Source organism: Macrobrachium nipponense, chromosome 17 (genome assembly GCF_015104395.2).
Source record: "Macrobrachium nipponense isolate FS-2020 chromosome 17, ASM1510439v2, whole genome shotgun sequence".
Taxonomy (NCBI): domain Eukaryota; kingdom Metazoa; phylum Arthropoda; class Malacostraca; order Decapoda; family Palaemonidae; genus Macrobrachium; species Macrobrachium nipponense.
In genome coordinates, this window is record NC_087210.1 from 39,603,042 (window position 1) to 39,616,970 (window position 13,929).

The following is a 13,929-nucleotide window of genomic DNA, read 5'->3' on the forward strand; positions in this document are numbered from 1 at the left end:
ATAGAGGCAGTGTGTGTTTGATCTACGGTGCAACTGTGAAATGTCTGGTGCTTCTTAAAAATGGCTTTTCTTTTAAAATGTTTCGGCAAGGATGAATCTTGGAAATAGCATCAGCGTTGTCTTTTCACGTCTATCAACTCATATTCCTTATTAATATTACAACTATCCCTCCCCTAATCGGGGCTAAGGGCCGCACATTATTATCAATGAAGTTGTGACGTGACGAGCAAGTCAACGTTGTTTAAATTCACCATGGGGTCAGAGTAATCACTCGCCTTTTAATGTTCGTTCTTCCATGTTTTTTGCATTTATTCCTTATTTCATTAGAATAATTCTGAGTAGAGTCGCAGCCGAGTGGATGTTTATTTTTCCCACTTTTATAACAAAAATCTGTGCATAAACCAGAATGAAATATCTTAGCCTATGTTCACTTTTACACTCCGACATCAACTTGACATTAGAGAGAGAATTTGATTATAATTATGTGAATTTGTGTTGCTAACCGTTAAACGATCGATCGGAGCCTCATCCATCTTGACAGATTCGGTTGCAGGCCCTCCTTCTTCGTTCATCTTCCGCTGCAATGCCGATTTTCCAGAACTGACAGATCTAGGAATTCTGTGTTATGCATTTATTGTTATTTTCTTGTTTTGCTCGTGTAAAACCTATATGCGGATGAAATCTTGCATGCTGAGACTTTCTCTCATGTCATTTACAAAAGTCACATTCCATTATACGCAGTACAGAAGAAGATCCAGATTTAAGCTTGCTACTTGAATTCATCGCTTTAAAATTGAGCTTAATAAGCATTCATAATTTTATGATAAAACATCAAACTCTGTCAAGCAAATGAATAACAGCCCACAGAACCAGAGAGCGAGGACATTGAGTAGTATGAGTACTCACCTTACGATGATGACTAATAAATATGAAGACCCTTACCTTACTTTTTTCTTATCAAATCAGTGAATCCTGATGTTCATTCTTGACAGTAAAAAGACAACTGTTCCCTTCAAGAGACAGGAAGGAAGGTTGGCATGCTTACCATACATGTTATCTTTTCTGGAATTATGCATAAATTTCTGTCCAAGAAACAGTAGACAAGTCAGGCCTGCTCCTCTCATTTCATATTGATATCCCTCTGACAACAATTTCCAAAAGAGACTTACTTTTCGCTCGCACTCGTATATCTCTACGTTCAACAACTTCCTTGCCTTGCACTCATTCGACTCCCCTTCCAATGCAACCTTTCCTAACATAATGAATTGATTTATATCTAGGTTCTCGAATCCTATTGTGTGAATAATTGGTAGAATAATCAGTCACCATTTAACCCCTATTGGCAATGGAAAATAAGCTGGCCCTCGAGTAAATCTGACTCCATTCTTTTACTATGAGCAATGATAAATTCGGGCCTGAATGTCTAATCTACTTAACTTTTTCAGTCTTCAAAATCCACTAGTCATATAATGATTCTAACGATCTTTTCCAAACTTCCATTATAAGTCGCAATCTTTATTCTACAACAGAGGCAAATTCTGTCCATATTGATATTTTACCAAGAAAAATATCTTGATTCATTCTTAAATTCTCAACAATTATACATTATCTGAACACTTAAAAAAAGTTATAAAAGACATTTTCGTAATTAAGCAACGCCCTTCTGCATACACTAAATCAACAACCCCATGTTAAAAGGGAACACTGTAGTCAGTCACATTACCTGCTCAAAGAAGTGGGAGGGAACTTCTGTGTCTAATGCAAAGCCAAGCTTAAGCGTTATTTTGCAATGTGATGAATGCAAAATGTTTACACTACCAAACCTTTCCTATATTTGACGAACCTAAGAATGAAATTCATTTCTATCGTTCTTGAAAGTGAGAGAGAGGAAAGGATATACTTATGTATTATTTTCTTGGAAATGAAAGAACAAAAGGAAAGACTTACATATTCTCTTGGCTATGAGAGGGGAAATGTATAAAGCTAAGCTACCTATTTCCTTGGAAATGAGAGAGGAAAAGGTCAGGCCTACCTATTTTCTTGGAAATGATAGAGGAACAAGACAAACCTTTGCATTTCTTTAAAATAAGAGTGGAAAAGGACAGAGCTACATATTTTCTTGGAAATGAGAGGAATAAGACAAACAAGTACATTCCTTGGAAATGAGAGGGGAAACAGATAGACCTACTTATTTTCCTGGAAATGAATACAAGGACAGACATGCGTATTTTCTCGGAAAATGCGAAAAGGAAAAGGTGGACCTCTGGTAATGAGTAAAGAATATGACAGACCTACATATTCGTTTGGAATTGAGAGAGGAACTGGCCAAACCTACATATTTTCTTGGAAATGAGAGCAAAGCAAAATACAGACTTAAGTATTTTCTTGGAAATGAAAGAGAAAATGACAAGGGTAGCCTGCATATTTTCTTGGAAATACGAGAGGCAAAGGACAGACTTTTGCATTTCCTTGCAAATGAGAGAAGAAAAGGACAGACGTTTGTATTTTCTTGGTTATAAGAGATTAAAACGACAGACCTAGGTATTTTCTATGAAATGAGAGAAGAGAAGGACAAACCTACATATATTCTTAGAAAAGAGAAAGGATCCTTTGTATTTTCTATAAATGAAAGGAAAATTGAACAGATCTTTGTATTTTTTTTTTGGAAAAGAGAGATAAAGAACAGACCTTTGTTTTTTTTTCTTGGAAATGAAAGAGATAAAAGACAGACCATTGATATTTTCTGGAAATGAGAGAGGAAAAGGACAGACCTTTGTATTTTCTGGAAATGAGATGAAAAATACAAACCTAGGTATTTTCGTGGAAATGAAAGAGGAAAAGGACTCATCAAAGTCCTCTTGGAAATAAGAGAAGAAAACTCACAGACCAACATATATTCTTGCAGGGCAAGACCTTGCAGTTCTTTAGCAGGAAGCTTCTCTACTTTTTTTAATTGCCTTGGGTCTCACTAAAGTTGTAATGTCACTAAAGACATCACACAACAGGTAACATCGTAGAGGCTGACACAATGATCATGCATACGACGTGATATATTCATCATTACTATTTCTTTTTTGGACCTGATGGGTTTGCTATACATTTCACGAGCTCGTTCAATATCGAAGCAAAGTTCGGTCATTTCGATGACTTAGTCTTGAACAAGATCAAAAAGACAAATGATCCTTAAAGTAATACAAGTCAAACTATGAATTTAAGGGATGCCGACACCCTTCTCAAATGACACTTTAGTACAGAAATTGTTTTATTGATGAAATAAAACTTATAAAATAACCAATCTGCGGTCAAGCCAACAAACCATTTGAACAGAAAACTACGAAGTCACATATAATTTGTAATCCACTTGTAACTTACCCAATGCCTCTGGCAATTAACAATCGGAGACATATAGAAATATAATCTCTTAGAGCTTCAACAATATACGAACTAGAGAAACATTTCCATTCCATTCACATTTTTAGTTACGAAAAAGAGGTAACATAACTTTTTATATTACCCAATAATTGTTTCTCTTAGCACTAAGACACGACGTCGTCAGCGCAGTTTTTGTGTGTACGATACCTTTTTGATAACATTCTCATTTCCATTATATTAATCATACACAAAAAATAGTTATTGGGAGAAGGGTAGTTTAGAATGATTCATTTAACGGATTAGTCAATAAAGCAATGTATATAAATAAAGAATGGCTGCTACTCTGTTACTCTCAGTTCATAAGAACTTTTCTTGGGTTATAAGAAATGATAGCAAGTGTTTGACCCCATCTCTGATTTCTGGAAAATCTGCAATCCAAGTTTCAACAGCAATTGAGGCATCACTTTATTAATTTGGCAAACTTTCATGAAATAAAGTACAGAACCAAAGCAATTTCGTTTATAACTGACAATAAAAGTTTCGAATTTAGTTCCTTGGAGTTACAAAATCAATTAATGATTATTATTTGGAGTCATCAGTCCCACACCACTATGATTACACAAGCTGATTAATTCATTATTCACACACACCTGCATTGTCATTATTAAGACCTCTATGTAGTATACTAAATAAAGGGAATTTCTTGAACACACGTGTACCACACTGTATTCAGCATATTTATATTAGGTAGTCCCCAGTTATCAGCGGGGATTCTGTTCTGACGGCTTGATGATAAGCAAAAATCGTGGATAACAGAAAATCGGCGATTTATGGCAATTATGGCGCCGATAACCGGCTAATGGCGCCTCTATTAGGTATGCCTCGGCGCCATATCTCTATTATCAGCGCTCACAACCGGAAATCGGCACTATGGCGCCGAATATCGGCGATTTTCAGCGATGGACAAGTGCCATAAAACCAGATCCCTGATAACTAAGTCAGCCAGTAACCAGACTGCCTTACATTAACCTTAATTTTTATGTAAGTAAATATATTAATACTTATGCTACAAAAAATATGTGAAAAAATGAAAATTTAAGAGAGAGAGAATCATAGACAGCACAAACAATTTTCTCTGAACTATTGGTAAATGAGATTTTGCAAACCAAGAAGCAATGCAAATGAGAAACAAGACAGGCAAGAAAACTTGGGTACTTTCTTCTTTTGGGAACTGACCTCTCCTCTTACCTGAAGGCGGTGTCTTCCCTCGGGGGTTGGAGAGGGACCTCTAGCTAGGTGGGCGGGCAGGACCACCTTTAGGCCAACTCGGGACATCTCAGATGCCGCACTACTGATGGAAAATAAAGAGAGCTCAGTACTCACGCTCTCGTGACTCGGAGACCTCAATAGGCGAGGTGGCGGAGGAGCTGGAGACCTCTCGCTATTGGCCATCACAAAGGACAGTACTATCAAGTTCTCCTTCTCCTCGACTATGCAGTAGTGTACAGGACTAAAACTACTTGACCCTCTGACAGAGGATAGTTGTCTAAATTACTGGCAATACAGATATCTCTACATTCAATTTTGACTCCTTTTCCTTCTCATTTTCCCTCCGTTTCCACCCCTCCTCCTTCTCGTTCTCCTCCTCCCCTCCTCCTTCTCCTTCTCTCCCCTCCTCCTCCTCCCCCTCCTCCTCCTTCTCTGCTTACCGTTTCCTCTTAACAAAATGAGTGACTTGTGATAATTTTTATCTTTTACCTTCTTTGTGCATCACCACCAGTAAGATTTTCCCCTTATGGTTCTTCTTCTTCTTGTGTCAGTTCCTCTTGTGGTCACTAAACTGTAAGTGGGATCAAAGTTACTCGAATGTAATCATGCTACTCATATTTGTATATGCAATTAATCTTTCTCAATAAAAATGATTTTACTCAGATCAGAACTGATCACTTTTTACTCCATAGAAAAATACAATTTTCTGCATATATATTGTGGTCACTTTCTACTCCATAGACTAATAACTCTTTTTTCATCACCAATGTAACATTTTCTTTTTACACAGTATTTTCCATGAACGTCATCACAGCACAGTCGAAAGTCGATGTTACTGCAAATGTTACCTCTAAAACTACATTATTTTCTTTGTATTATCTTCAGTAGTTGATAATCAAGCTGACCATATATCATTTTCTGTTATCATCTGAATTGCATCTGTTATGGGCAATAAGAACCTATGAAACATCATTATTTAATGCAACTTTCATATACTTCAACAGAATAACAGAATTATGTTATCTACAAAATTTGAAAGACACTAAGAGTCATTATACATGATTTACAAGCATCACTTCGACTTCCTGCCTAAGAGCCTCTTCGAATAGTAGTATCAAGACTTCTAAGTATACCACTTTCAAGTCGGGGTTTCAATTTATGCTCACATTTTACTACTTAACGGCCTTTCTGGAAAAAGTATATTGTTGATCAGTCACCAAAAAAAGAGATACCTAGAAGTACACAACTAAATCATTTATCGTACACTAAATGACCCATAATACTCAAGCAATTATTTCTTTCAACCTAGGATGTCTAAGGGCAAGAAAGTGCAATTTAGTTAACACAAGGGTCTGAAAACAATGATAGAAATTTTTCCAGTAGAGATCCCATTTTTGTCCGCAGTTATTTCAGCACTATCATTTTGTTTTCATATGCCCTTATAATCTCTATCAGGCAGAGTCAACGACAATCATAGCTACGTGAGTACACGATAAAATTAGAAACATATAAAGAAACTGTCAGTATTACACCAATGCTGCAGAGAAGACAGAAAAGCCACCGTGTACCCAGGAGATTTAAAAGAAACGTGTGAACCAGGCATTACTTATTGAAATCACAGATGAAAAATTATATGCAAATATAGTCCGGCAAAAATTATCAAACCATATTGTTACACATGAAAAATCTTCAAGGAACCACATACCTCTAAAAGCTCTTAATCTTTAACACTGATTCTTATATTAAAGGACACGACTTTTCCTTGAGTGTTGTCTGTTAATTCAATAGTATGAGGGAATGAAGCTGACAAAGAAAGAAGAAGGAATGAAGAAAAGCGGGATCATTATGAATTAAGAAAGGAACGAAAGGAAGAACGCAGGAAAACTAACAAACACCTAAAGTACTAAAGCGATTTAAACAACATGAATGAAACAAAAACTGCACTGATAATGAGAGAGAGAGAGAGAGAGAGAGAGAGAGAGAGAGAGAGAGAGAGAGAGTTTAGGTCTGCGTGACACCGAAGGTGATGGTACTAGAAAGTGAATTATTTTAAACAGTTTGCTTAAAGAAACTGAGTTAGCACATTTCCATAATACTACCATAATATATAGGCAAATTCCATAATTTTAACATTGTGGCACAATAATTTGGTCCAGCTGGCAAAGCAACCAGTGCACAAGAAAGTTTAGGAAACACTGATTTATATTGAAGATAAGCCATTAGTAAATAATTCAGTACCATAATTCAGTACCAACTTTACTATATGTTATACACTGAAAACACTTTTAAACAAAAGACGGAAATTATCATAATAAGGGGTCCGCTACATGAGTAATTTTAATAAAAGGGGTCCGCTGCACAAGAAAGTTTAAGAAACACTGATTTAGAGAATACATAAATTACCTGATTTAATCGAAATTTTATGGAAAATGTTGCAGTAGCATGATGCATGTGTAGGCGGTAGACCAGCAGAGAAACCATATGTTTTTGTTAACATTCACGTTTAGTTGTACTACCACCAGATGGTATGAGATTATTGCCTTGTGATTTTCAAAGGACGTAAAGGAAAGAAAATTAATTCATAATTTGCAGGGCAATTTTTTAAATTTTTTTTTACTATGATGGACATATGTCGACCTTCGCAACTTTGATACATACTGGTATTGCGGGTCAAGATATCTTGACGCTACCAACCAAAGGGCTTATGATTTTTTCCCAAGAGCAGCACAGAATATAATCAAATAGAACATTAAAACATATGATAGTGCACTTTTTACACATCTTTAAACAAAAACATGAATTTTGTTACTGTAATCAAACTTCTATGTTAAATAGAAATTAAGATAAGCTGAAAACTAATATTCCCCGATCTGCAATGGCAGCTATTTTCAACTTTGGCAATAAAAAACTTTCCCCAAGGGTGTTCCTCCTGCACTGAGTTGGTTTATGATAAATAGGGTCTAGATAACAATAAAACCTAAAAAACAATTGCTATCTCTTGAAAGAAGGCTTCACCAAAAATTCCATTCTGCCCCTGGACTACAGAGCATGCGCCAATTCTGAATTGGCACGAGGGCAATTATATAGGTCGGTAAAATAGACGAGGAAATAGTAGATGTACCCCAACTCTTCACAATAGAAATGTGGAATTTGTATTTTCGTACTTTAAATCAGGAAGATAAAACCAACAACAACGCAGAAGCAGGAAACAGAAGACTCCAAATGGAATTAGGGAGGGAACATCCAGCAATCTGGATATTCTTTAATGCATTCAACAAAGATCAAAAAGGTCCAGACAGTTATCTGGAATCGCTTATAGCTGGCAGTGCACCACTGGTGAAATAAACAAAAGTCCCTTGTTTCAAGAGATAACAATTATCTTTTAGATTTTTCTTATTATCTAGACCCTACTTATCATACAACAACTCAGTGCAGGAGGAACACCCCTGGGGAAGTGCATTTGTAGAATACGTAGTCCAAAGTTTTACTCAAAGGACTCCTATTGAATTTACGCGATATTTCTCATAACATAAAATAAGTCTTAATTTTTTTCTTCACTTTTATGGTTTCTTATCTTTGGCTATAAGGCATTTTATTTATATTTTATATTTACTAATATTCAAGCCTGTACTATACAGAAAAGGTGCTTTCCACTGATTTTTTCTTTTCTACACTGAATCTTTCTTTTTGTGCTCTTTCCTTTTTTTAGCTTTTATAAAGTTCTTTAGTTAGTCGAGGCGATGAGTTTGCCGGCGATGAGCTAGGTATATAGAATAAATATTCTATATACCTTGGCGATGAGTTTGCCGACAAGGAGTGGGCGGCAATGTGTTGGCGGCTATGAGTTGTCCCATTTCGTAGTTTTTGCTTTATTAAAAATAATTTCAGTATACGCAACACTTATGTGCTCAGAGTTGCATTTGTTGACGGTTGTGTTCTTTCATTTTCTGTGTACTTTCTATATTGTTACTGGGTTCACATCTAGTATCCCCTCTTCAGTGAAGTTATAAAGGTTTCTACTAAATATCATATCCCTACCTGGGGTATAATTCCAATCCATTGTCACTACACTTTACACTGAAGAGCATGTGTGGTTAATACATTTTGCATGAGTGAGTGATTCAATCCTTCCAAACCAAGAAATGTCTCTCCTGATTGATTGGCTGATTGATTTATGGTCAGATTCTTTTTTGCAAAATCAGGAAACTAAAATTATTTCCAAATCATCCTTAGTTGCGTGAGTAGACACTTTGGTGGTTTGGGCTTTCCCTTGGAAAGAGTATTAGGCAAGTTATTTTTCCTAACTCAGTCTGCAGGCAGGAAGATAACAAAATTATTTGAAACTTGGTTCTTTTCCACAAAGAGCACCAATCATGCCAGCAGTTGAGACTTTTATGTTTTAGATACTACAGCTTGCCTTAAAAGCGTCCTCATTTCATTTTGAATGGAACCCAGACCTTCCACTTATTAATTTGATCTAGTTTTGATCTAATTTCAAAACTATTCCAAAGGTTTCAAAAGAATTGTATAATATCTCGTATATAGTTATTAATGGCAAGTTTGTAACTAGGGGGGACCTCAGTTTTTCTATAACTTTCATGTCACCTACTCTCTTGCTGCTGGTTCTGTCACCCGTTGTTACTTCATTCAACTTATTATCATGTGTCTACACTGAAGCCCAAACCATCTTCATCATTTTGACTTCAGTGAGGTTCATTGTAAGTTAGATCTAAGGGTCGTCATCTTTGATATATCATCGTCAAGGGACCCTGGGATGTTACCTTTTATTATATAAGGAAAGCAATGGTATTTCTGGAGAGAGAGAGAGAGAGAGAGAGAGAGAGAGAGAGAGAGAGAGAGAGAGAGAGAGAGAGAGAGATTCTACTTGAAAATTTTGAAAGGACGCTATTAGCCTCTCATGGAGTTCAATCCTCCACTAATGGCACCAGCAAGAGTTGACTCTCAGATGTCAACTCCTTACTATACACCAAAGAGATGGCATCACATGTAACTAAAAGGCTCAACTATAAGCAAAACTGCTTGATAGGACTGAGAGCATTACATCAATACAACATCCACAATCAATAAGGATGGGCAAGCTGGACAGAATGCCAAGAGTCCTATCTCCAAAATCAGCCACCCAAGGAATCCAAGGGCCAATTCTAAAAGATATTTGTGCCCTTCAGATATAAACATAGTAATCAATGTTTATATCTCTCAGGTCCAAACATTATCGGGTGGTAGACAATCCCACCACAATATCCCGCTACTACCTCCCGATAGAACTCCAGCCCCAGCAACTATCTCATAAATTAGGACAGCTATATGAGGAAGATATTGAACAGAGATAAAGATAATGCAAGTAAACACAATGTAGTAAAAGTCTTCTAAGATATAAAGAGGTGAGAATAGTGCACAAGAGTTGCATATGGAAACCACAGATACAGAGATTTGACAGCAAGATGACAGAAAGCAAAGAGAATTTGAATTAGATATGAGAGAGAGAGAGAGAGAGAGAGAGAGAGGAGAGAGAAGAGAGAAGAGAGATGAGAGAGAGAGAGAGAGAGAGAGTTCTAGGGTCAAACAGGACGAAGAATAAAACCCACTGTTGAGTGCCCTCTTGCATGCCACAAGGCTTTACCCCAAGACAATGTTTCATTGTAAATTTCTGTAACTTCTTTAAGATAGTCTCTAATCGAGAGGGGGATATGTTATGAAGTTCAACCAATGAGTAACTCGACCTTAAGTCACAGAAAGAAGAGATGCACTAGCTAAGATTAGCTGTTATCCTAGGATTCATTTAATGGACCCCAAAAGAGAAAATCATATGGGACTGGACTTTGAGGTTCAATGTCACATGTTTTCAAGCATGTGACAGAATGTGTGATACATGAATTCATCATGGATTGATCATTATTATATGAAAATTAGCAGAATGATCATCTCTCACCTTCAGAGAACCACTACTCAGTAATCCCGCCAACAAATCACTGATATCAGTATTTAAAAATAGATAACTCGTAATGAGTTAAACCTTACTAACAACTCATTATGTGACTAAAGGTCTTGTGCTTTCCTGAAAGCAGCATCTATAATAAATGCGCAACATATACATAAAAACAGCAAAGATATCTGGCCAATCACTGGTCATCCCAGAGTACAAGATTTCCAAATTACAAGTGCCTCAAAATATGTAGAAAATTGAATAACAAATATAATTTCTAAAATTCTGTTAAAAGAATTATAAGGAGAGATCTAAACTATAACTTAAGCCCTAACTTTGAAGGTCCTTTTAATGGTAGTCTAGATTTACACCACTTCTGACTTTGTGTGTCACACACAATTCAGAGCTTTACAGCGTTGAAATTCTTAATCCAAAGTAATGTTTAGAATAACCTATTCATGTGTAGGAAAAATTAAAAACATCTGCAACAATGGTTTTTATCCAAAATGGGTAACAACACTAACCCTTTACATATCGTCTGCCACAGTTAATGACGGTGACAGGTCAGCTGTGCCCTGGACAACTATTCCTGTGAAATCATCCTGATTATTGGCTTCGTTGGGCATTTGCATACGGTATTTTTGTCTCAGTCATGTGTATTCTAGGATATGTACATTTTTTGTTTCATATCTGTGTCCTGAACATTTTCATCTCATCAGAACAACTTGTCAAACCACGATGAATTTTCATTTGCAGAAATGCCTTCTGACTCAGCAATGGGGAGAAATATTCTTCATTGGAGACATACGGTACAAAATGCTCTAGACCAAAATGTAATTATGAAATACCAAAGGATTGCTGTATTCTCTCTCCTAGACAAAGGTGTCTTGAAATTGATACTGGCATAAATGAAAACAGAACGCTCATTTATGCTTTGGAGGAGGGTTGGGATGGTTTGACACAATTTCAGAATTGGGTAGCGAATGACACTGAAATTTTCCAATAAATCTACTTTGAATGTACTGCATCCATGTTCTAGATGGTGTATTCCTTATTCCACGTGATAATGCTTTCCTACTCTTTTATTGTAGACTCACCTCATCTTAATCCCCAACCAGTGTTGACTAATTTTGAACTAAGAGCAAGAAAGAGTATTGCAGAGGTATACTCTAGGGATGCTCATAGGTTTTCCATTGGTCAAAATCCATCTTTAGAAAAAAAATTGTGAACTCGGTTTAAGATGACAGAATCTCGCAGATCATGAATTCATTTTTTAATAGATGTTTCTCTGTGTTAGCTTTCCTTCCGGTAAATGATGTGATATCAGGCTTTTTGGATCTGAATGGAGGTCACAACTTACCTCATGAATTCATTGCATACTTTGACCTTAAATTCACTGGCCAAGCTAAATGCAGAAGTGGCACATGATTGCAGCAATCTTTTTCACAGCATCTGGAGACAATGATAAAACAATGAACGATATGTCTAGAAGTGATCAATAGTTTATGTGGATAGCATGAGACTATAAAATTCAATTACTTGCCAACATCCCCATCCGGAAATTGATTGAGGCACTGATAAAAAGATGAAGCTTTAGCCGCAAAGAAGAAAGACTTTCCAAAATTCAATTACTTGCCAACATCCCCATCTGGAAATTGATTGATGCATTGATAAAAGAGGAAGCCTTAGGCACAAAGAAGAAGGTTGTCTAACAAAGCAGGATAACTGTCCAACAAAGAAATAAGAACATCTATAAGCACCTTCAATCATCACCATGTTACAACATTTCCTTGGTCTATGAAGCTTGGTTACCATCAGAAAGCAGTTTGTTTATTAGGTTCTCATAGTATGACAATTTTATTTGTGGTATTTTATCACCTCTATGATTCTCTTTCTTATGCTAAGATTATATTTGACAATTATTCTAGAAAAGTGTAAGACAGGAATCTGATTTGCTTCCCTAAATGAGCTTTGTTTAATCCTCATTTCCTGAAATTCCTTCATAAAGGTGGATCGTTCAATGGTTTGATGAAAAGGGTAACTTTCACCACAATGTGCACACTTTGCATGGTTCCCAACTGCGTTTTATGATTTTCTCTGCCTCAATCTATACATATGGGTAGTTTCCTTCTTTTTTTGGATCTACACTATGTTATGGCATGCCCATAACATGCCATAACATGGTACTAAAAATATCATCTAGGTCTTAAAAAGTTCTTATTTAATATCTACTAGGCCACGCTGCACGTATATTTCCAGGAATCTTCAGTGAGTAAGCAGCGACTGCGATTATAAATAGTAACCTTGTCAATTTACTTAAGTGTCGCTTAGTCTGCTTTTAGGCCAACATTTGACTACTCCAGTTAACACTTATCAAATTTACTCTATCCCAAGTAAAATCAAAGGAATATCACTTGATAACCAGTTTATCCAAGGTCAATGATGCTGATGAGAATGAGATGTAAAGTAGATTTCTGATAAGAAGTACCATGTATTCTAAGGTCAAAATAATATAGAACAATTAAACAGAAGCATCAATAATGAATAAACAAGTGACAAATAATGTGGTAGGAAAACATATGAAGTGTAAGGTGGATAATGCATGCTTATAATATGCATTATCCACCTTCAGAACCTTAAATGACTATACTTGACAGACAGGAAACGGAATATCTAATACTGACTGACTATGTAATAGCAATGGCTGACAGAAAAGATGGCGGGCAACGAATGAACAGAATGAGCACTTAAACGGTAGATGTAGATCCATGATAGCTTTCATGACATTTTTCAATAAAGGAAGGCAACATGAAACCGTAGCCATCATTATATACAAGACATAAAAACATTAAGGAATATAAATATGACTTGCTTCAGGACCCTTACCCTAAATGTGGCAAGGTGTTTAAGAGGATAATAGGCCTAATGTGGAGCTTTGGATCCTGCCAACCAACAGAAACAAGCTACTACCTATACTGACAAGTCAAACTGTATAAGTAATTGAGACATTATCCTAAATCAATAATGTTTGGTAAGCCACATATCTGAAAGAGTAATTTCTGTCGTCAGCCCACATCTGAATTCTCAAATTGCGGACGTAAAAGGAACTAGGAATTGTTACCTGGCACTTGCAATTTCTTTTCAAGAAGAGATTCAGTCGTCCGTTTATATGCGATGCCGTCTCATATCCAAAATACCTAGGAAGGACCCAGTTCCTAACTTCCCATCAGTTCTCAAGGAAGGAAACATACTACGCTGTCAAGATTTAAATGTCTTTATAGCAATAAAAGAAAAGTTCTGCTCATAAGATGGCATTGTTAATTAGGGCCTTATTTCGATACTGA

The 13,929-nt window shown here is 36.3% G+C and overlaps 1 protein-coding gene across 10 annotated transcripts in view; it reads right to left on the bottom strand.

Annotated features, from left to right (window-relative positions):
- LOC135196189 (uncharacterized) overlaps nt 1-13,929 on the bottom strand; it is a 151,026-nt gene that overhangs the window by 100,614 nt on the left and 36,483 nt on the right. For 4 of the 10 annotated variants that reach the window (XM_064222786.1, XM_064222783.1, XM_064222785.1 and 1 more), the window contains one exon: nt 4,609-4,723. In XM_064222786.1, coding sequence (XP_064078856.1) covers nt 4,609-4,707 — 99 coding nt within the window. In that variant the 5' untranslated portion in view covers nt 4,708-4,723. Of the gene's footprint in view, nt 1-4,608; nt 5,601-13,929 lie in introns of all 10 variants that reach the window. The other 6 variants (XM_064222780.1, XM_064222781.1, XM_064222787.1 and 3 more) reach the window with 4 other exon arrangements.